Source organism: Monodelphis domestica, chromosome 2 (assembly GCF_027887165.1).
Source record: "Monodelphis domestica isolate mMonDom1 chromosome 2, mMonDom1.pri, whole genome shotgun sequence".
NCBI lineage: Eukaryota > Metazoa > Chordata > Mammalia > Didelphimorphia > Didelphidae > Monodelphis > Monodelphis domestica.
The window spans coordinates 127,223,194-127,248,341 of record NC_077228.1 but is presented as its reverse complement, the minus strand read 5'-3'; the positions used below and the strand labels follow the sequence as shown (position 1 = coordinate 127,248,341).

At 36.0% G+C, this 25,148-nt stretch overlaps 1 protein-coding gene across 1 annotated transcript in view; it reads right to left on the bottom strand.

Moving 5' to 3' along the window:
- Positions 1-3,013: 3,013 nt before the first annotated feature.
- TGFB2 (transforming growth factor beta 2) overlaps positions 3,014-25,148 on the bottom strand; it is a 101,582-nt gene continuing 79,447 nt past the window's right edge. The window contains exons 3-7 of the mRNA XM_001367246.4: positions 14,915-15,047; positions 14,709-14,819; positions 13,221-13,386; positions 10,571-10,724; positions 3,014-6,123 (exon numbers count right to left, since the gene is read on the bottom strand). Of these exons, the coding sequence (XP_001367283.1) occupies positions 5,965-6,123; positions 10,571-10,724; positions 13,221-13,386; positions 14,709-14,819; positions 14,915-15,047 (723 nt within the window). The 3' untranslated portion in view covers positions 3,014-5,964. The remainder of the gene's footprint in view (positions 6,124-10,570; positions 10,725-13,220; positions 13,387-14,708; positions 14,820-14,914; positions 15,048-25,148) is intronic.

Here is a 25,148-nt window from a genome sequence, read left to right as displayed (position 1 = left end):
GAAATTCTCTTCCCTAAATTCATATTTGAAACTAGGATATACTTTATAGGTTTAAAGTTTCCTAGAAATATTGAGAGGTCAAATGATTTGGTCACACAGATTAAGTGTCAAAGGTAAGTCTTCCCAATTCCCAACTCCAAGCCCATTTATCTATAAACTATGCAATACTGTTTCATATACACAAACCCACATGTATATGCATATTATATTTATATACATATATATGGCACAATGGATAAAGTACATGGCTTGAATCATAATGAATAATCTTCATGACTTCAGATCTGACCTAAGACACTTACCAGCAAGTTACTTTATGCTGCTTGCCCCAGTTTCTTCATTTGTAAAATGAACTGGAGAAGGAAATGACAAATTAATCCAGCATCTTTGCCAAGAAAACAACAATTGGGCACATACTTATATACACACATATTCATATATGTAAATGTATTATATATATGAAAAGATTCTATCTTTCAGAACAAATTGAAAAATGTTATTGGTTCTATTTATCCTTATTTGGCATTCGGTTGATAGCATCTATTTTCTTTGTGGCAAAATTCTTCTTCTCATTGTTTGAAGCATGCATAGCACAGATTCTGAACTTGAACAAACCATTCATTCCACTGGTTGATCAACAAGCATTTTCTAATCGCTTCCTACATGCTAGGTGCTAGATGCTAAGGAGCCAAAGACAAAAATGAAAGGTTCTCCTTCGGAAAGTATATTCTATTAGAAAAAGCAACACAGCCATATATAAGTAAACACAAAGCATATGGAAAACAAGAACAAGGTAATGGCAGGTTGGAGAGAGGGGGCCACTAGCTGCTAGGGGTATAAGAAAAAGTTTCATGTATGAAGTGGCCTTTTAGCTAAGTTTCAGAGGAAGTCAGAGATTCTAAGAGTTACAGAGGAAGAGAGATGGGGGACTGTCTGTCAACAGACATTTGCCAAGCACTGTGCCAAGAGCTGGGGATATAAAGAAAAGGAAAAAATAATCCCTGCCTTCAAGGAGCTTATAATCTAATGGAGGAGATAGCAAGCAAACAAATATGTGCAAACAACCTTAGATACAGCTTAAATTGGAATTAAATGAAAAAGGAAGGCACTAGAATTAAGAGAATTAAAGGTTTACTGTAAAAGATGAGATTTTGGTCAGGACTTTTAAAAAGAGGCTGAAGGAAAGGGGGCTTGATGGGACACATACAAACACATGGAAATGGGAAATAGGAAGTCATTTGTGAGAGACAGCAATACTAAATTGGCAAGTCTTCACTGTGTATAATAGGAAATAATGTGTAATAAGCCAGAAAAGATGGAGTGGGACTATAAAGAGGTTTAAACGACAAAGGTGTTATATTTTGTCTTAAAAGTGATAAACTACTGGTATTCTCTGAGCAGAAGCCAGTCATGGTCAGGTGTGTGCTCTAGAAATATCCCTTTGGCAACTATAGAGGAGATTTAAAATAATTCTAATCAATTACATGAAATATTCTTTTTCCTTATTCACAAAACCCAACCAGTTTTTATTGGTGAAGAAAACAATGACTTTAAATTTTTTTGTAGACTAAGTATCAATCTGGACAGAACCTGCATGAATCATCTAGTAGTTGAGAGAACAATGGATTTGAAGTCTGAGAACTTGGGTTCAGATGTGACCTACATTATTACCAACTTATGACAGCTTGGATTAGTCAGTCACCTTATCTTCTCTGAGCTTCAGTTTCTTTCTTTGTAAAAATAAATGGATTTGACTATCCACTTGGCTTCTGAGGTCCAACTCGGAATCTATGATCCTATGAATTTTATTAAGAAGATTGAAAGCCATTCTATATGTAGCTTCAGATCAGAAAGGACAATGAACCTCAGGATACCTCCTACCTCTGGCTAGTCTGTTATAAGTCTCTCTCAAATCACATTCTTAATATTGTCATCATTGTGTAAGAAAGCTCATTCTTACAACTTACACAAAAGTTATATTTTCTTCAATTTTTATGTAAAATTTGTATTAATATGAACACAATCCCAAATTAAAGTCTTCATTTAGCCTATTACATACATAAATACTGTGAATATCTACAGTTCTTCAGAGTTTTCAATGTAGAAGCAATATGTGTGGGTATCATATGCATTCACACATATATAAATGTATGTATGTGTATAATTTATATATATAAAACATGTCTCAATAAGGTGAGAATTCTGGCACAAGGGAGTGAAATTGACCACATTTTTTTTTAAGTGAGGTATACATTCCGCTGGAATTACAAATATGACATTAGGAATCTTTGGAAGAAATAAACATGACATGGAGAATGGAATGTGGTTTACCAGTGGGTGGAAGAACTGTCTATTCTCAACCACCAAGCACTATGGCCAAAAACTCTTTGCAGGGTATAGGGGGAATCCAACACATTTCAGGAGCAAATGAATAATGTCTTCTACAGTCTTAAAATAGGTACACAAAAGCCTTTCCTATGAATAAGTCATTGTTCTTTCCTTAGTACCAGTAAAAATTGTCTAGATTTTGTGAACAAGGGAAGAGTATTTCTTGTCAGAAGTGTAGGTCTTCATAGCTATCAAAGGAACATATTCCTAAAGCATGAGAACAAATGTACAGAACTACAAACTAAAATACTACGTAAATGCTACCAATGATAATTATTAGCAAGTTTATAAGATTGAGAACTAGAAGGGACTTTAGAGATTACATAATACAGGCTATTCAATTTAGAGATGACAAAACTAACTGGTAAAGAGACATGCCTAAATCACAGAAATATTGGCTTGTAGAAAACTACAATCTGAGCTGAGGTCTTCTAACCTCAAAGACTGCAAGTGCTCCTGTCCAGTCCTTGAGAAGCATTTCTGGGCTGAATAACACAACAATTTGAAAAACATAGTCTTTTTTTAAAAATCAAGTTTTAAATGTCTTATAATTACTCTTATTTGAGAATAGGATTCATGACACAAAAGTTGTTTTCTGTGCTATCAGAGGAAAGCCACATCCATGTACAATTTAAATAATTTATTTACCACTAAAGCACCACAAAAACAGTCATACAATGTGATAATATACAGAGTAATCGGTCACCAAAATACAAAACAGCTGTTCTTATGTTTCATTAAAAAAAAAAACATGCCAACCATACAATTGTATTGCTTCTTTAACACACAGAAAATGTTGCCCTAACCTACCCACGGTGCTAACATTTTCCCTGTCCCCCTTCCCTCCACCCCATGTTCATATTTGCTAACGGGGAATAAATGCCTAACAGAAGCCCCTAATGAAAAGATTCTGGAGATTTAAAATAGAGCATTTAAAATATTATCAGTGCATCCATGAGGAAAGATTAAAATAACACTTTATCCTATCTGAAGAGAAAATAACTACAGAAATAAAAACTCACTACATAAAATTTAAAGAAAAATGGAAAGAAAAAAAAACCACTCAAATCTGGCGTTGGGCTGCATACAGTACACATCAAGTATAGATTTACCATTTTGGCATCCTCTTCTGGTGCATTACTATTTTTCAACAAGAAATCTCTTCATTTTAAACAAGGAAGCTTAGAAGAGGGAAGGGGGAATTAAAAACTTCCCTTTTGATATCTGCCATATTCATAATGTTGCTGCCCACATTTTATTTTGATGTTTCAGCTAGATCAGTAGTTGCTTTATCAATCCATTGTCACTCTCCAATGCTTAGGACACTCAGAGATGCAGCTAAAGGTGTCTTGCCTAAAGGGCCTAGCAACCTACATTAAAGTGAGCCAATACAATCTAAGCCTAAGAAAGACATGACCCTCACTCCAAAGGGCTCCATTTGTAAATAAAGAATTTAGCTTCTCTTGAAGTATACAAAGAACATCTGGAACAACCATTCACTTTGGTAAAATAAACCAAACTAGCTATTTCTATGCTGGTCTAGATTTGTTGTTGTTGTTGTTATTGGTATTTTTTTAGGAAAAAAAATAAAAAGAAAGTAAAGTATATTTCATATTTATTTTCCCCTGAAAATTAAAACCAAAGATATTTCCTAGTAGCTGTCTACCCTTTATGCAAACAATACAAAAAGTGGAATATGTGAAAATATTGATTTAACCAAGTTAGAGACACCTATTTACTCAACCATCAACTTCAGTCAGATCCTTAAGACCCTTAAGCAAAACATTTCACCCTGACCATATCTATTTGTCTAAAGCTCTTTTTATAATCTCCTAAAAGACTCTGGAGTCTTTAAACTTTAAAAATTGAAACTGCTTAGTAATTTGCAGTTATAACCAAGGAGATTACAAAGTTCTGTAATTTTAATCAATGTTGGAATTGCTGTTACAGGAACTCTCTCATCACCAGAACAGATGGGTAACCCATCTATGATTGATAGGTAAGTTCTAGGAAGTCAATGCAAGCACATAGAGGTTCAGGGACTTGCCATGGGCCATAATCCTAAAATGTACTGGAGGGTGGATTTGAACTCAGATCTTCCTGATTCAGAGCCAGAAGTCTTATCTACCAGGCGAAGTTGTCTCAATATCCATGATAAAGAAAAAACAATGAACTTAAATCTATTCCTTTTTTTTTTTTGTAAAAGAAAAAAAAGACAAGTGGAGTCAGGTAGCTTATGTCATAATGCTGAACAATATACAAAGCACATGTATTGCAAATATATAAACATGTATTTGTAGTGCAAGTAAAAAATATAGGGACTCTACTCATACTGGCCAGCTAGAGGGAAACATAATATTGTGGGTGATCCTCAAAAAAGAGCCCCAAATTTAAATTCAAAGTTATAGATGACAGGATAACAGAATACAAAAATACGGTGAAAATTTACACATTACACGAAAAGTACTTAATGGTTTTTTTTTTAATAGTTTACAATAGAGATCTACAGATATGTTTCCAATTAAGCTGGCTTTACTACCCACCTATTGTAATACTATAGGTATGGTTACAGATACCAAAAAGAAGGAAAAAAATCCCATAGCATAGCTATACAGCAACACATTAAGTAAAGTCTGATGACTAGACCAGTATATGTGAAAACATTTCCAAATTTCATTGGTTTTACTAAACTGACATTTGAACCACTTATGGTAAAAAAAAAATCTTACAGACTTATCTTTCAGGCTAAAAATTTCCTTTATTAATGAGCTTTAGTTATTATCTTAAACCTTACAAGAAGCTTCCTTAGGCATCTGGCATATGAAATACGTGTTTGGGTTTTGTTTTGTTTTTCTTTTTTTTTGTCTCAAGTCAGACTTTCTTAGTCATGTAATCACTAACTTCAGTTTTTACTCCACTATGTGGCTTTTTTTTTTTAGTTTTCCCCCCCTGGCTTGTCAGAGTTCAAGTTCCCTAAGCCTTCCATCCTCAGGTTTCTGGCCTTTGATTTGGTCTCCTCTTCGTCCACCAGTTTTTGCTTTCTGAGGGCCACAAAATGTTCATTGTATAGTTACACACAAATAAATAATGCACTGTTAAGTCTACATCTAAAAGAAATGGGAAAGGGGCTTATTGCATAGCAATACAGAGAAATCAAGTGAGGCGTGGGACAGGACAGGTACATACAACAACTCCACTTAATGGGATTTTCCTGTTTTTTTCCTTTCACATAGTTAACACTAAACAAATTTTTTCCAGTGTTTATTTTTTCTTTAAAAAAAAAAAGGTTTTGCTTCTTGTCTATCTCACTATTGGAGAAGGTGAAATGTAGAATAAGGCCTTCAACTTTTTTTGTTTGTTTCGGATGCCAGTTTTAAAAAACAAAGAACCAAACTTCCAAAGTGTTCATACTAGTACCGCTTTTTCTTTTCTTTTCTTTTCTTTTCTTTTTTTTTAACACTGATGAACTGAGACTTTCTCTCTCTTTTTTTTTTCCTCTTGGTATGAATGTCTTTTCCATTGCAATCATCATCATCATCATCATCATTGTAATCATCCTTATCTGCTTCCAAGATTTTAGCTGCATTTGCAAGATTTGACAATCATGTTGGAAAGCTGTTCAATCTTGGGTGTTTTGCCTACATAGTAGAGGATGGTGAGAGGTTCTAAATCCTGGGATACACAGCAAGGAGACGCTGATGCTTCTGGGTTTATGGTGTTATATAAGCTGAGAACCTGCAAGGAGAATGAGAAGTTGTGAAAAAATGGAATGAGAAGAGGAAGGGATGAAAGGCTTAGAGAACTAAAAAGTGACTTTATTGATAACTCAAAGAATTTATTACAGTCTCACTCATCTTTGCCAAAAATTCTAAATTTTGCAATTTGCTCCCCCTCCCCATATATCAATATTAGGCTATATTTATGTGCAAAGAGTGAATTGGCTACTTTTCACTCCATATCTTTGGTGACCATCTCATTTTTTCAATATTGATCAGATTGAACAAAATCATGAAATCATTTTCCTTATCTTTTCTCAAGAAGTTTTCGCTCAAGAAACTTGGTCTCCTTATCATGATCATTTCTTTTCTATAAATTTTCTTAGATGAGTGGGGTAAAAGTTTCCATTTGGTCCTAAGCTTTTTTATAAGTGCACTGTGTTGTTTTTTTTTTCCTTCCATGTTCATACATTTTTCCACTTAAATTATGGACTTCTGGAAAGCAGATATCTAGCTTTCATTATCTTCTCTTCCTAGAGCAGGGTTCTCTCTGAGATATATACATAAATATGTGGATATATCATAAGCACTCATGCTTATGGTTTGAATAAATATATCTTTTTTGTCACAGCTTTACCTGACAAACTTTTAAATCATTTTTGGATACAGAGCAAAACCCCTTTCTGTAGAGTTGGAATATTGCCAGAATGAGGAAGCATAGTATTATGAATGAACATTGGATTCATCATGTTAGGCTCTGAGTTCCAAAGCCAGCGCCATTATTATATGTGTGACTTTGGCCTGGACTTTGAAGATCACTGGGCCTCACTTAAAAATTCAAGGCCAAATTAAATCTTCTGAAGGCTTCCTGTTAAATGAATTATGTTATCTGATTCCTAGTTTCACTTTGCTCTAAAGTTTTCAGAGAGATATTTCTTTCAGTTTTCATAAAACGATAGCATACATCAAGAGAAGAACAGGAAGACTCCTTACTGCCCAGGTTTTCTTTTCTATTTATTTCTTTAAAATCACATAAATTTAGGCTTCCATATGAAAGGGAAAGGAGGAAGGGAAGGGAGGAAAGATTAGAGAGCTAACCATGAAATCAAAGGAAGGTCCAATTTCTATAAATAACACTATACTTTTAATTCCACACTATATTCACTTGGACATTCACTAAGAGAAATCTATAGGTGATGAAATATATGCATTTCCAAGAACGCCATTAATATGTTAAGTTAAATTCTAATTGACCTTTTCTTCGAAGATTCTATGTAGCTTTTCAGCCTCAGACAGAAGTTCTGTTCAGCTCAGCAATACTAGCTACTTTATTAAAATCCCACTGGTTTCTTGGGGAACTGTCCAAACCACATCCTTGTGACCATGATAGTTTATTCTTCCTTCTCCTTGAAAAACAAGCAGAATTCCCAATTTCCCACACTCTGTATATCAAGATTCTGAACAATGTCTCTACCTGGCAATTCAGACTAGCCTGAACTGCTATTCCTGCTCTCCACTAATCTGTCCAAATGGAACTCAGACAAAAGGAAGAAAATGTATGAGAATCTCTCGAGGCTAAGGACTTGATTACTTTGGAATGTCCGAATCTACTTGCTATAATAAGAACAGCATAAAGATCAGGATTTGAATTCAGGTCTTACCAGTTCAAAGTCAAGTACTACATTCCCTGTACCACTTTAAATGTCAGTCCAAAGTTTCAGAATACAGATGAAGAACTGGAAGTCATAATTGTTTGTCTGATGTCAGATAGATATAGATTCCTTAAAACCATTTCATTTATCAGCAAGAACTGATATCAGTAGTTCTGGAGGATATTACTAGGATAGGTAACTTCTAAATACTTAGAAAACCTATAGACTCATATTTCACTTTTGGATAAATTATGCATATTTTCTGGCAGCAAATTCACCTTCCTATTCAGCACTCTAGGTTATTCCAATAACATCTCTTAATCAGGAAGAATTGCAAAGGTAATAATGGACAAAAGATAATAATGACATTTAAATATCTTTTAAAATTTGCAAAGCACACCATATGCATTACCATTTTTTAGTTTCTTGACAACCTTTCAGGTGCCTGTTATTCTCATCTCACATCACTTAGTGACAGGCTGGTTTTGAACTCAGGTGTGCTCTTGTCATCTCCAAGTTGAGCACCCGTCTCTACCACACCATATTTTCTATCTAATCTAGCTATTCCAGAGGTTGGTAGAGACACTAGAAGATCCAGACAGGATGAATGATATAAAAGACCAAGAGAAAAAGTCAAGGGATGCATTTTTTTTTTTATAAACCCTTACCTTCCGTCTTGGAGTCAATACTGTGTATTGGCTCCAAGGCAGAAGAGTGGTAAGGGCTAGGCAATGGGGGTCAAGTGACTTGCCCAGGGTCACACAGCTGGGAAGTGGCTGAGGCCAGATTTGAACCTAGGACCTCCCGTCTCTAGGCTAGCTCTCAATCCACTGAGCTACCCAGCTGCCCCCCAAGGGATGCATTTTAAGAAACTTGGCACTGCCTCAATCTAATGATTTGATCTATTTGAACAAATCATCTAAACTCTATGAACTTCAGTTTCTCTTCTATAAAATAAAAAAAAGAAAATACCAGGATGAAATGATCTCTGCCAACCAGTTTAGCTTATTTCTTTGATTCTAAGGACCAAATAACATAAGCATAATGCTTTGTGAAATTTAAAGTACTATGTAAATGCTATTATTATTATTTATTATTACCAGGCACTGGAAAGTATAATGGAGGATCCAGGGGCTTTCTTAAGCAAAGACAAGGCTATAGATTAGAATCCATAGAATCTAATCTGTTTCTCAGTCTTCTCCTTTCTCAAACCAACTATCTGTTGCAAGGTAGTATGCATAATCAGATGCTAGACCTCTGGTTAGAAAGACTTGTGTTAAAATCTCTGACATTTACCAGCTGTGTGATTATAGGCAAATTATTTAATCTAAGACTCAGTTACCTCTTCTACATAATGGGGGTGATAATACTTTCAGCATCTACTCACTAGTTTTTTATGAGACTTAAATTGGATAATCTATATAGTGTCCCAAAAGTCTTAGTTCTATTTTTAAAACAATTAAAGCCTAAAACTATTTAAATACAAATAATCTCAAATATAATAATTGAGTATTAGTTATTTAGCACTACTTAAAATAGAATAAATATTATAAATAATATTCATAGTATATGATAAGCTTATATTATATAATAATAAGTAATGTAACAAAAAATAATAGCCTCAAATACAATAATTGTCCCAAAAGTCTTTATTCAATTTTAAGCTAATTAAAGCTTAAAAGACTTTTGAGACTATTATTATTAAGCTTTCTAAACTTAAACCTGAAGTACAACAATTTTGGTGCCTCTTGAATAAAGTGCTTTGCAAACTTTAAAATGATGAACAGGCATAATTTATTATTTTCTCGACTTAAGTCACTAGATAACTGGGAAATCCTCACTCCAATTGGAGTATGTAAAAACTAAGAAATAAAAACATTTAACAAATCATCATGAGGACAAATTACCACTGTATAATTAGAAATCTTGTGCCTTTGGACTCCATCTCCCAGAATTCTTTTCTTGTCCTAAAAATCCTTTTCCATTTGTTCACATTTGCTTTTTTTAATGTGCATATATAATTTTGTGCCTCCACCCTCTCTCTCTCTTTTTTCCCACTTGCAAGGCTGGGAAAGTGGGTTTTCTTTACTGAGATTTTTCTAACCTTGCTTCAAATTTTATTATTAATAAATCTTATAAATATAATACTTGGAATGTTGGATATTAATTTTTAAATCTGCATCACCCAGCTTTCACATAGTGAATGTTTCCTCTTATTGTTTTTGTCTGTAATACCATGTTATTTATTCATCCTTTCATTCAAAAACTATTTTGGGGCTACCTACAATGTATAGAAGAGAATCCTGAGAGCCTCTACTTTACCCTCAATGAGCTTACAAACTGTTTTTTAAGGGAGACAAACCTTATTTAACTTTCCAAAGGCAGACAGTGGTCAGGTAAATTCATAATGATTTCTCATTTATGGAAATCCCATATCTTTTCTTCCATATTTAGCAAATTCCTCCAGCATCCATCCATGAATGGTAATATATATGGTGCCACTCTGACCAGAAATCATCTGGAAATGCCATTACCATATGTTTCTAAACTGTATACCAATGGTGTAAAAGTCAAATAAAAATGGGGTTCACTAAACCATACATAAGGATCTCTGCAGGATATAAAATTGACTTAGAAAACCACATATTAACATTAACTACGTGCTATTGTTTTATTTATTTTATTAAATATTTCTCCATCACATTTTCATCAAGTATGGGCACACTTAGGAATAATGTAGGCGGAATAGTGACATCTCTGTTATGGGCTTTCAGTAACTTTACGAGCAAGTACTCAAGGTAGTAAAAGACTTACTCTGCTGTGCTGAGTATCTGAACTCCATAAATACGGGCAGGCACCAGCACAGAAATTAGCATTGTACCCCTTGGGTTCATGTATCCATTTCCATCCAAGGTCTCTCTTGAAATCAATATAAAGTGGACGCAGGCAACAATTATCCTGTACATTCCTGTTGAGAGAAAAAGAGTGGCCCGAAATATTAGAATAAAAAAAAGAAAAAGAACCACAGGTCTTCAGGATTTTGCTGTAATCTGGAGTGATCATGCTAGTTCAGTATGCAATGCTTTATGCCTTGAGCCCTAAATCTGGCTAATCTAAACCCAGGCCAGGATGATCAAACTTTTATTCTCAATTTCCTGTTGGACAATAGCAGAGAAGAGGTTGGGGAAAAACAAACTCTGCAATTCTGCACAGAGGCAATTTTCGAATTAGGTCAATCAACAAGCCCTTATCTGGTGTGTGTGCCAGGCACCGTACTAGGTACTGGGTATACAAATGGAAGGGATAGGCTCTACCTTAAAGAAGCTTACATTCTATAAAATACTAGCATTTTTTTAAAAATTCTTACTTTCTTCTTTTTTTTTTATTAAAACCCTTACCTTCCGTCTTAGAATCAATACTGGTTCCAAGGCAGAAGAGTGGTAAGGGGTAGGCAATGGGGGTTAAGTGACTTGCCCAGGATCACACAGCTGGAAAATGTCTGAGGTCAGATTTGAACCCAAGATCTTCCATCTCTGGGCCTGGCTCTCAATCCACTGAGCTGCCTAGCTGCCCTCTTACTTTCTTAATAACAATTCTAAGACAAAAGGGCAGAGGCTAGGCAAATGAGATTAAATGACTTGCCCAGGGTCACACAGCTAGGAAATATCTGAGGCCAAATTTGAACCTAGGTCCTTTTAACTCCAGACCTGGCTGTCTATCCACTGCACTACCTAGTGATTCCTGGATCCTAACATCTTAAAGAATTATAGTCCCTTAGAGCCAGATGAGACCTCAAAGATCATCAAGTTCAGGGGATCTTGACTATGTTGGGGTCACAGATCCCTTTAGAAGTCTAGTGAAGTCTACAGACTCCTTCTCAAAATCATGCCTTTAAATGATTAAAATGATATTTTACAAACAACACTAATTCTATTAAAACATAGTTACCAAAATATTTTTAAACATTTTATTTTCTCAAATTAAATGTAAAAATAATTTTTAACATTAAGTTCCAAATTCTCCTCCTCCCTCCCTCCCCTGCCCTCTTTCTGAGACAATAAGCAATCTAAAATCAATTTTAAATGTGCAATCATGTAAAACATTTTTCCATATTAGTCATTTTACCAAAATATTTCTAACCCAAATTTATAGAGCCTAGGTTAAGAATCCCTAATCTAGAATGGCCTCTTTGTCTTACAGATGAGGAAACTGAGGCTGAAACTGAGAGATGAAATAATTTGTCTAGATTCACATATTTCCAAAGGAAGGGCAAATGTTGTCCTTGTGAAACCTTCTGGGGACAAAGAATCTTAGGGTAGGCATGTGCCACCAAAGACGTGTGTACCAATAGAGGACTTGGTCTGGCTCTCAGTTGAAATCTTTAACAATCAGACTGTAAAATGAAATTAAATGGTTTGAGACCAATGATCACAATTCTTATTCTGATGAGCAGGGTGAGAAATTGTTATCTCCCTGTGAGAAAATGTTTGGAATTCTAGATCCAAGAGGTCCCTTATAAAGCATATTTGAATTGCATATTCCTCCTTCTACTGGAAATAGCAAAGCAGACGACCCTCTAGTTCCTGTAGCATGGATCATGATAGATTCAAGTCTCATCCCCATTTTTCTGGTGTTGTTAACTAGGATGACAGTCATCCTGTCACTTCCCACACCAATTCTGAGGACACACATGATTTTTACCCATCTCTCTCCATGTTCTCTACTCTGTCATTAATAAGGGAGCAAGAAAGATGACATCTTGCTAAACCCAACCACACGTGTTGCCTTGGGTAAGTAATTTCTCTGGGCTCTTGGTTCCTCATTTGGAAAATAAGGGAGTTGACTAGATGGTTCTAGTTCTCAAGTACCTTTTGGCTCTTACTACAAACATCTGGGGATAATTTCTTTTAAACAAGCCTATATTGAGCATTTAGATGTCAAGTACTATACTAAGTGCTTTATAAACATTATCTAGTTTTGTGCTTACAACAACCCTGGGAAACATGTGCTATTATCATCACCTCCGTTTATAGATGAGGAAGGTGAGGCATGGGAAGGTCAGATGACTTTCTGAGGGTCAGAGACATAGTATGTGTCTGAAACTGGCTTTGAACTCAGGTCTTCCAGACTCCAAGTTCAGGTCTCTATCCACGATGCCTACTAGCTGCCTATACACCAGCAGCAAAAAGAAAAGTTATTCCCTCTTCAGTCACGGATGAATCCGCAGAAGCATTTAAAGACAGGATTTTCTGCCTTCCACATCAGAAAGCACTGCTAGTAACCACAGAAAAAGAAGAATATGACATTTACTTAGAGTTATTAACAAGAAAGTTAAATAATAAGACCTGGTTTCTTTTATCTCTAGGCTAAGGAAGCCAGAAGTAAAATTTATTTCAACAGATGGAAAAAGCAATTCAGAAGTTAACAGAAAAAATGATTGTGTATTTTGTTTTGTTTTGTTTACCTAAAACAATAGGCAGCATCTAGCGCACGCTTCTTCCGCCGGCTTGACTGTTGCGACTCAAGTCTGTAGGAGGGTAACAACATTAGCAGGAGATGTGGGGTCTTCCCACTGTTTTTTTTCCTAGTGGACTTTACAGTTTTCAGATCACTGAAGGAGCCATCAATACCTTAAAAAAATGCATTTTGGTAATAAATATTTAGCTTTGATCTTCATTAATTATAATCAACCATCTTTATCTCTTTGATCATTGTCACAGACAGAAGGGAGAAGGATGAAACTGATGACAGGTGCTATTCTTGTCCCCCACTGAGATGGATATCATGCAATAGGACTTATCACAGACCCAGTCACCAACAAGCTTTCTAAGCTAGTTCTGTCTTGTTTTTTTGTTTGTTTGTTTCTTCCAAATTAGACTCTCTTCCATTGGAATTCCAATACCATGAGGAGTGAGGATGGAGAGAGAAATACTCATGTAGTAAGTTCTAATCCCACAGAACAAGGGTAACCTCCCAAGTTTAGCTCAGTCAATACTCTGCTTGAGCTATTCTCAGTCCTGTGCTGGCCAAAAGCAAGGTAGTGCACCATGCTTGGATGCCCATGCCTGTCACATTTCACCCCAGGCTACCAAATGAGGAACACGCTCCAGCAGAACACAAAGTACGCCTTACACTGAGGAGCGGCAAGCTAAGCATGAGTAAAACAGAAGTCACCCTCACCTAGTGCTATTTTAGGTAAAGAAAGGGCTTTTTCATCAACTTTATGGCATCCTCAGCACTTTCCTGATTCCCTCTAAGGCTCTGAAACCTGAACTCCCAGAGGCACAATCAAGAGATTGCTAGTTTAATCGTTTAATCTTAATGCTCCCAAGAATCATGACTAAGTTGGATGCTGACAGAAATCTTAAGGCCTTGGTAAAGGCAGGGATTTTTCCATTAGCAAGGGCCGCAAAGCCCTGCTGCGATCTTTCAAAGGGGCCGTGAGAGCCTGAGCAGGAGTGGTTTATAAAAGGACAGTGACTTGCATGCCACATTATCTTGGAACTGGATTGACACAGTGATAGATGTATGGTTTAGACTGTATTTATGGGTATGGGTAATCTTAATCATCCGAGGCCCAATTGTTGAATCTGTGGATTATCTAAACTGTTGGCCTCCCCCCACTACTCAGTGACTTTGGGGGGATTTTATTGATAATGTCCATATCAGGAGATAGACAGAGAGAAGGGAAATTGAATCAAGGCATCCTTGTAATTTGTTATAAAATTGTAAATATTGAGTAAGAAAGGAGTTGGAAGCCTAAGTACTTTTATGCACCAAATCCCAATACCTTTTTAAATTATTTTTTACTTTAAAATTTAACTAAAAAATAAAATAGTTAAAATAAAATTTTAACTATTAGTTCTGGAATAGCGGTACAGATTTAAATTCTGGTCTTTCAAATTGAATATCAGAAAAGATGAATGAAGAGAAAAAAACCTTAGCAAGTTACCTGCAAATCTTGCCTCTAATTCTTCACTTTTATTCGGTATGATGTAATTATTGGATGGTACAAAAGTGCAGCATGGGCAGTGTAAACTTATCTTAAATCCCAGGTTCCTGTCTGGAAAACATGAAGTCAGGGAAGTCATTCTTTTCCCCCCTTAACAATTCAGCCACTAAACATCTACCAAGGAAAGCAAAAGGCTGGTGGGTAACCTTTATGGTGCAGCCATTCGTGCACAGCATCGGTGACATCAAATGAGAGCCATTCCCCTTCTGCTCTTGTCTTAACAACCTTGCTATCAATGTAGCGTTGGGTTGGGGATGTTAAGTCTTTGGATTTGAGAATCTGGAAGAAAAGAAAAAGCAGGGTGGAAAATAAAGAACTGGTATATATTCACCAAGACTTAAGTAAAAATAATAGCTCTTCTCATGAAAATGGGATTCCAAGTCACCATCTAAATTCCAAAGAATCCAAAAATTGAAGAACAAAACATTATAAGAATTAGATCTACAATGACATATCAAAGACCATCCAGGCCATCCATTCTCATTGCCATTTTATAAATGAAGTCCAGGGAGGTTAAGTGACTTCCCCAATGTCATAGAGGTATAATTGTATCACAGTTAAATCTCAGAGATCATTTATAATAATACAAACATGAACTATATCCTCCCTATGTTAAAATACCCAGGGTCACCTAGTCTTTCCCTGAAGTCCTCCAAAGAAATTCTCCACCAGTTCTCCAAGAAGCCCATTGCACTTTATGACAGGTCTAATTACTAAGAACTTTGTCCCAATATTGATGAAATTTGTCTCTTTCTATTGTTCTTGGTTCCATCCCTTGAAGACAAGAAGAAAAAATCTAATCTCATTTCTATGCACCAGCCCCTCAAATTCTTGAAGCCAGCTTTCATGGCCCCTCTGTGTCTTCCTTTCTTCAAGCTGAACATGGCTAATTCCTTCAAATATTCTCATTTGATATAGATTTGATATTATCACCATCCCCTACTTGATAAACTCTGGGTTATCAATGTCCTTTCAGATATTTGTGATAATCCACATATTGTTTATCTGTCTCTATAATATGACTCTATAATATAGAGAACGCATTAAACCAGGTTGTATGCTTGGGGGGGGGGGCGTAAAGCAATTAAATCAGTGGCTTGTTGTGGTTAAAAAGTGACATGAATCATCCAGCCAAATATGTAACAGAAAGTGACATTAATTATTTTACTTTTGCTGACACATGCTTTACAAGTCAGTGCCGTTAAGTTAATAGTTTTGTTGTTCCATAGAATCTCAGCATCATATTTATTTAATTGAGGTGGGAGTGGAGTGCTAAGGGTAGGGCCCAACACAGTGGGTCTCCCCTCTTTCTTCTTCCCTTTATCTTTTTCTTTCTGAGTGTCTCTTCCTCACTCTCTCTTTTCTTCTCTTGTTCTTTCTCATTCTCTGAAGGATCCTGTTATAAATTTCTTGATAGAGGAAACTGAGTTGTAATCTTAGCCCTTAACTCCAGGGATCCCAAATTCCTTGGCATGCCACAATGTTCTAGGTAAGGATAACACTGGACTTCTGACTCCTAATGTGACTTATTAGGATTTATAAAGACACCTCCTATCCCACAGGCTGGGAATGAGTTTAGGCAGAAGCAGTCAGGAGTAGGGTGTAGATGAGAGCTCCCAGGCAAATCTTATTTAGTTATGCAAGACATCTTTAAGAGGTATTCATTTCAAACAAGTGAAAAACAGCAGCACTATATCCTCAGGTTTTTTGAAAGAGAATCTACCTTCTTAAATGACTTTCTGATTCTCTGCCTTTGGATAATAAACAGCAGATGTGAATGGGTTGACCCTAAAGCTTCCTGATGTCAGCTTCTGACCTGCCCAAGCTCCTTTCCTCCATATTTTCATGACATCTCTAGATCCAGTGTGGAACTACAGGACATGCTCTTCTTGAAAGTTGACTAGAGCCAATATGGGAGAGCGGAAAGAGCCATGGACTTACTAGGTTTTGAGCATCACAGATCTCTACTAACCAGCTCTACCGAACTTTAACATTAACTAAAGGGCTTATCAAGTCATTTCAGGATATTGTAGGAAGGAAATCAGGACACTAGGTTCAAATCCTACTTACTACCTGGGTGAGCATGTGCATAATCAGACTTTGTGAACTTCCTGATCTTTTGATTTTTCTTATGTGTACAATAAAAGGATAGGTTGGACAAGATGATCTCTAAAGTCTCTTAGAGCTCTAATATGTTATTATTCAGGCTAGATTTCATGTAGATGAAAGGATGTAAATAGGATTTGATTGTTCCAACTAGAGCATAAGCTTCTTAAAAGACTAAGATATTTCTACTTTCTTTTGTATCTTATCTCCTAACTTGACCCTTATACTTATTCACAACTAATACTAGAGGAAATGTTAAAGGCACCACTTAAAAGCAGCTCAGTCTCAGGAGAAACAAACAATCCCTTGCCAACACATCTGGAATACAGAGACACCCAGGGTTCATCTTCCAGCCAGAAATAAATGCCATTCATCAGCCTAGGATGTGCTGTAATTATGAAAAATTAAAAAAAAGATTTTCAGGAATTTCTATTCTTGAACTTCTTGAAAACTCATTTTACCTTCTCATACAAAAATATTCATAGCAGCTCTTTTTGTGGCAGCAAAGAACTGTAAATAAAGGGTGTTCATCAGTTGGGTAATGGTTGAACAAATCATGGTATATGTAGGTGATGGAAAACAATTGTCCTATAAGAAATGATAAGCAGAATGATTTCAGAAACAGCTGGAAAGATCATATGAACAGATGAATCATGAAATAAGCAGAACTGGAATAACATTGTTTACACTAATAGCAATATTGTACAATGTACAATGATAAACTGTGATAGACTTGGCTACTCTCAGCAAAACAATGATCTGATACAATTCTGAAGGACTTATGACAAAGAATGCTGCTATCCACTTCCAGAGAAAGAACTGTTAGAGGAAGATGCAGATCAATGTATACTATATTCCACATTAGTTTGTTTGTTTACAGTTTTATTTGGAGGTTTTGGTTTTATGGTTAATTTATCTTACAATGACCAACATGGAACTGTATTTTGCATGATAATACAAGTATAATCCAGATGAAATTGCTTACCATCTGGGGTGGGGGGGAGGAAGGGAGACAAATTGGATTCTATAATTTTGGAAAACATATATTGAGAATTGTTATTATATTTAAGTGGGGAAATAAAATATCTTTGAATAGAAAAACAAAACTCTTCCTAAACCATTCTTCAGTAATTTCTCCTCATTAATGACACCCAGAAATTCTATTTATGGCTCTGAATCAATTAAATCAGGAGTCCCTTCTGTGTTAATTCATGGTACTTTGACATTTTTTCTTTTAATTTCTTCCTTTAAAAAAATTCTTTTTATACCCCACCTCTGATTTCAGTGAAATAAGGAATTCCCAGGGAGGAAATTATCTCTCAGTGAACAGTACTGTTCTGCAACTTATAGGCTAATGGCATTAAATAACAAGGTCAGGAGTCTTGCCCAAGATAACACAGCTTCTGGGTGTCAGAGGCAGATTTTAGACTTACTTCTTTCTGACTCCTCGAAGTTTTCTATGCACTACATCAAACTGCTTCTCAGCCTGAATACATTCTTAAGACTGTTTTTAAAAAAAATGTTTCCTGGGGAAGGAGAGGAAGTGTTTTTGCCAAGTAAGAATCAATTCACAGACATTTATTAAATATCTGCAATGTGCCTGACACTGTGCAAGGTGCTAGGGATACAAATACAAAGAATAAACCAATATCTACTTGCAAGGAATATGCCCTACCTTCTCCATTAGGCTCTCCTCAAAGGAGCATATATTTTCTTTCTTTATCTTCCTATGGTGTTAAGAGGAGGGGACAGAATGCAGGGAGAGGATGCTGAAAAACTGTTATTGTCTGCTGTCTCGAGCCTCACTGTAATAATTGTTCAGGCTCAATAGGGGCAAAAAAAACTCAAAGCATAAATCTCAGCTGTGGGTCCAAATGGCAGAGAGGCTTGGGCACATGGGAAATGAAAGAAATCCCAGACCTAATGGAGATAGGGGAAAACCTAAAAGATTATCTTATAAAATATTCTGAAGAAGGGAAAAAAAGTAATTATTAGAGCTCCTTCTAAGCCACAATCTGTATCATACAAATGAAATCACATGATCTACTAGAGAACACCAATCCCAAAGATGTTTCCTTATAACCCCAAAGGGGGAAGAAATCTAGAAAGGTTATCTGGTTTATGCCCCTGCCCTTCGGGCAGACCAACATTTACATTTCACTCCAGAAATATAACTCTCTACATAATTCTGAATTGGGAAATCTGACTTCCTTACCTTTGTTGGTAGTTTACTACAATATTATAACCCCTATGGCCAGGAAGTCCTTTCTAACTGGCCCCTTGCACTGTAAGCTTTTCCCTCTTTTCTGGTCCTTGATAGAAACAGGAAACAGCTGCTCATCATCACTCACACATCACACACACATCACACACAAGAATATCCCTTCATATTCTTGGAGGTTGTTATTAAGTCCTCCTTTAGCCCTCTCTCTCTTTTAGGCTAAATAAACTGAGTTTCCCAAATCTTTACTCACAGGGCCAATTTCCTAAACCTTTAATCATACAGCTTGCCCTGCAGAATGAATGATGCTGTATAAAAAGCAGTCTTCCTCCTGCTTCATGATTTCCTTTGCCTGAGAGCTGGCCCAGAACCTATCCCATCATGACCCAAAGCTCAGAAATCTTAACTCCAAAGGCGTAGCCTTCCTTGAACACTCTATCTCCCTTGCCAAATTAGCTCATTTTGTGCAGATCTGACCTTTTGTGGGAGAAAGGATGGACACACTAACCTGATATTATCTTCTTTTTAAAAGGTTAAGTAGCTGTTTCTTCACCTCTAAAACTGAAAGTAAGAGGGTCTAGAAAGCTCACTATCTGCTTTTCTTGAAGATTTCTTGTCATGTCCATCCACTAGGCTCATTTTAAGGTATGTATATCCTGAGTGGACAGTGAGCAGGGACCTCATCATTTCCAAAGTTAGGTTTCTTCCTAATTCATATACATATATTAGCTTGAAAAAGACATTTCAAGGCTACTTAAAAATTAAATCTGATTGTCTCACAACTTTGCTACCACCCCCAAACATAGTAAATACTTCATTTATTACACTACTGATATATGTTAACATCAGTATGGGGTGGTAGGGAACTAGATTCACAATTTCTTTGCTGTAGGGTGTTCTTTGGGGAGGAACTTCCCTTCCCAGTGCAGATCAGCAACTTTTCAGCCACTGAGAAACTTAGGAAGTTGATTAAGAAGTAAAGTTATTTGCATGGTGTCACATATGTGTCAGTGGTAGACCTTAAATCCAGATCTTTTGAGACTAGCTCTCTGTACAACTGACTCTGAAATACACAAATACATATATATACAACCTAAATAAGTAAATAAATGTGTATATACATCTTATGTATAGTGTATGTCTATATATGCATGCATATGTTAATACATTAATATATACATATATTAAAGGATCAAATGAGAAAATATATATGGAAAAATCTTGATAAATCATAAAGTACAAATGTAGTTCCACTTTCTGTAGACCTTCCCAGTTGTTAATGTCTTCTTATCTCAGATTACCTTCCATCTGCTCTCTATATATCTTGTATTTAACTCCCTATGTACACATTATTTCCAACCCCTTTCCTCAAACATATGTATGCTCTTTGAGAACAAGAACTGTTTTTGCTTTTCTTTGCATCTCCAGCATAGTCACATAATAAATGTTTAACAAACATTTATTGATTATCTTTATAATCATATCTTCCACTATTCCCAATAAAACCCTTACTCAGTGGACATTTGTTTATTCACTGTCCTTGGAGTGAATTCATCATTTCATGAGGGTCCCCAGCCACGGTCACTTCATTTTCATCTCAACTTACTCTCCAGGCTTCATCTCCATGCAATCAGCCTTCCTTTCATCTATATCAGTGTTGGTGAACCTATGGCCCTTATGCCAGAGGGGGCTGCTCCCCTCCCCCTCACCACCATGCCTAAGGGCATCTTTTCACAGCACCTGCCCCTCTGTCCACCAGTGGTAGAGCTTCCTCTTTCCCCTGTCTGGTGTAAGGAGGCAATTCACATGCAGCATGAGGGTATGGTTTGGGCACTCAGTCTCTAAAAGGTTCGCTATCACTGATCTAGAAATTTCTGCTCTTGGACTTGCTTTCTGACTGGTGAATTCCTTACCCAGATGGCCATTTCATGAAAGAACTTATTCATGCTCATTTGACTTCCTGCTCAACTCACTCTCTTGACTTCTCTTACTCAGTCTCTCTCATTAGAATATAAGTTCCTTGGAGTTAGGGACTATCTTATTTACCTATGGGCTTGGCACAGTGCATGGCACAAAGCAAGTGCTGAATAAATACTCCATCTCAGAAGATGCCTTAAGTTTTCTTACCTTTGTGACCATACTGTGAACCCCTTCCAGAATGCCCTCCTTATTCTTTCCCTTATCACTATCTTCCATATCTTTGAAGTTCCTGGTGAAATTCTTTCTCTTCCATGAAGCCTTCTCTAAACAATATAATCCAAAAGTGATCTCTCCTTCCCCTGCATTTCTATACCATCCTAGTGTCAACAACTCATTTGGCACTAATCACTGAATACCTTGTAGTTGTCATTTTATCCTGACTCCCTATCTAACTAGATTGTAATCTCCTAGGGGGCAGAAACCAAGTCTCCCACTTCTTTGGTCTAAAGACTTCCATCATACCTCAAATATTACCTTGAATATACTCCATAGGAACTAAATAAATATTTGCTGACTGATGGATTCGACCCTGGAAGAATGTGGCTCATTATGCCCAGCACCTAGAAGTGTTTAGCACATGTTAGAAGTTTAACAAATGTTTATTGAATTGATTTAAAAAACACAGAAAAACTGATTCCTGATACTCTTTCTCTTAAAGAGTAGCTTATGCTTAGGCTTCTAAAACAATTCTAATATCCAAGCTGCTTACCTTAATTTTAGAGAAATGAGAATTTTGAATTAATGATAAAGGAAGAAATAGAATACCATAAAATGATCAAAACCAAAGACAACAGGAATAGGGAGGCTCCAAGGCTTCAGATTACAAAGTGAACTTAATTTTACACTTATGACAGCAACTAAAAATCAAAAATTACCCAGTATTTGGTACTGCAACAGGAAAAAATTATCTTAAAAATTGTTTTAAGGATAATCAGAAAGAAAAAAAGGGATTTATCAGTACAATTAATGCCAGGCCTACAATAAGGCTTTACTCGACCATTATAAACACACACACACACACACACACACACACACACAATTTTCAAGTAATAGAAAGCCTGGCCTTGACCAGTGCCAAAAGAGACTGGATGAAATCAGTGACTTTCGTTGCTGATAAAATATTCCACTGTGGCACAAATAAAACTCTGTGTTCCCTGTGACTGTAGTTTCCTTGATCACTACCTGGGTCACTTGAGGGGTGCCTGAAAAACCAACACAGAGGATGGTTATTTCACAGAAGAGACTTCGCAGAACCGGCACTTATCTTGTTTTTCTCATTTTTCCCTCCTATAATTGCAATGGCTCCTTTGTAATTGCACCTCTCTAAGAGGCCTTAAGTAGCATGTATCTTAGAATTTCAGTCCCTGACTAATCTGCTCCCATGAAATGACTGTCCAAAGAAAGGGGCACATAAAAGTACATACTCTAGAAGAGAAAAGAGGCCCCAGATATCCAACTTATTACTCTATGAACCATCCCTTTCTGAAATTGTTTACCAAAGCATACAAACATGAACCATTCTTTTATATGTTATAATGAAATATATATAATAGTTTTATAATATTTAAGTTAATTTTATCATATGAGGGTGCATGCAAAGAAACCTTAAACTAAAAGCCCACTTTCTTTTTTTTTAACCCTTACTTTCTGTCTTACTATTAATTCTAAGAGAGAAGTACAGCAAGGGCGAGGCAATTGGGGTTAAGTGACTTGCCCACTGTCACACAACTAAAAGTGTCCTGATGCCAAATTTTAACTCAGATTCTCCTAACTCCAGGCCTGGCACTCTATCCACTGTGCCACCTAGCTGCCCCTGCAATCTGCTTTTTAAAGAATCACAAAAGCAAAATTTGTTGATAATTTCATCCTGGAAAATATATAGCTGCTGCTGTTCTAGATTAATAGGAAAGAACGGATTGGTAAAGTAGGTTCCAATGGTACAAATGATTCCAGTAGGGGGAATAAAAGGCAAGAAGAGAGAATTTTATATGGTTAACAGGAATCTCACTGACAAATTCAGATTTTTTTTGTTTTTTTGTTTTGTTTTTTTTAATGTAGGGAAAATATAAGGTAGGTAACTGAAAATGATTACAAAAAGTGGCATGGTCTAGTAAGAATAATGACAAAAACACAAAAGCCCAGGATGATCTCCATGCTACATGAATCCCAAGGATAACAAAAAAAAATAAATAAAAAGATTTTTCACACTGTTGAGAGAAAAAGAAAGAGCAAGAAACTGATGTAACTACTGCTTGGAGTGGATGAAACAGTGAGATCACATGACAGAAAGAAGGCAGAATCATTAAAGTGCTATTTTCATTTTCTCTTCCAAAGAGAATTATTTTCAGACTAGAAGGTATAAAATAAAAATGGTTAACAAAATAAATGAAAATGAGAGAACAATTATTTGTTCTCCTTAAGTTTTAGTTACCAGCATGAACGATCTGCCAATATACTTAAAGAACTTGCATGTGCAATTGCTAAACTGCTTTCTCCATTGCTGATCAAATCACTTAATTTATCTGAGCTTTATTTTCATTAACTATAAAATTAAATGGTACAACTAGATCAAAGATGCTTAAATGTTTTTTGTGTGTGCCTAAACCAGTTTGACAATCTGGTTATGGCTATGGACCCCTTCTAAGAATAATATTTTGTTGCCTATATCCATCATTGAAGGAAATGCCAAATTCCAGTTATAGGTTAGAGTAAATAAAAATGCTGGTATCCCTTCCATATCATAGAAGTTAGAGGCACAGCACACCTACAATTTGAAAATCCATGTAAAATTTGTTTGCTTCTTATTTTTACAAAGTTTTAACTTCTTATTTTAACGTTAAAAGAGAAATTGTATATATTTGTGGTATTGAAAGATAAAATATGTTGGTATTATTTAATACTAGACACATATTTTATGCTCTTCTGAGTTTCTAAACCTCTTCTGGGTCATCTGCTAGCCTTTGTATGTCATCTATAGCTTCTTCCAAACTCCCCCAATATTCCTATTTAATTTCTTATGCAGACCTGCAATATATCAAAACCAAGATGAGGAAAGTTGTGATATGGAAGGGATACTTGTATACATTTTTTCCATCCAAATTCATGGACTCCCTGAAACCTATCCATAGACCTTAGAACTAGGTTTTTCTAAAGTACACTCATGCTCTAACCTTCTAGTCATTTGATCTTTGAACAATGATGGTGATTGGGAGAAGTATTACATATGTAGATATTGGAAAATATTGTTGTAGTGTTCAAGAAAGAAGACAGTAGTCCAATATGTTTGACTTTAAATCCCTGGCAAAATACTAGGGTTTGTTTTTAAAGGAATGTTTTTGTGAGCACTTGGAATAGAGTAGTAATTGCTACCATGAGTTCATGACAGGTCTATGCAAGATTAAATTGATTTACTTCTTTGACAAGGATAATAGAGTTCCAGATGAGCTATGCCATAGATATAACATTTCAGCAAGCAAATCTTTTATGATACAGATAAGGAGATATTTGCATAGCTGAGCATAGTATAATTCAGATTCTCAGATGCATTATCTATGTATATGTTCTCCCCCCCAATAACATTGCAATATCATGAGTCCCACCTCTGACACTATGTGACATTGATCATTTAATCAACCTGGTCCTCATTTTCTTCATGTGTAAAATGAATGGAGTTAGATTATGTGACCTCCAACGTCTCTCCCAATTCTAAATCTATGATTCTATAATCATTTCTAGATAAGGAAGCAGGTAGATGAACTGGGATTTGCATTCTCCTCTGACTTTAAATCAAGGACTTTTTTTACTGTACCAGCAATGGATGCAAAACCTCTCAGGTATTTATTGCATAAACTATCAGGTGTAATTTGCAAATGAGTATGATGTTCAGATAACTATTTACTTTAACTTAATCCTAATCAGCTCTGCTGGTAATTGCAAACAGGAGAGGGTCACCAGTATCCATTCAAACATGAATGATTATGCCGGGAATTGAGTGTATTTAGAATAAGAATCATTAATCAAATGGATTCATACACATAAGGATTTGAAAGCCTCAAAATGCTACACAAATGTCA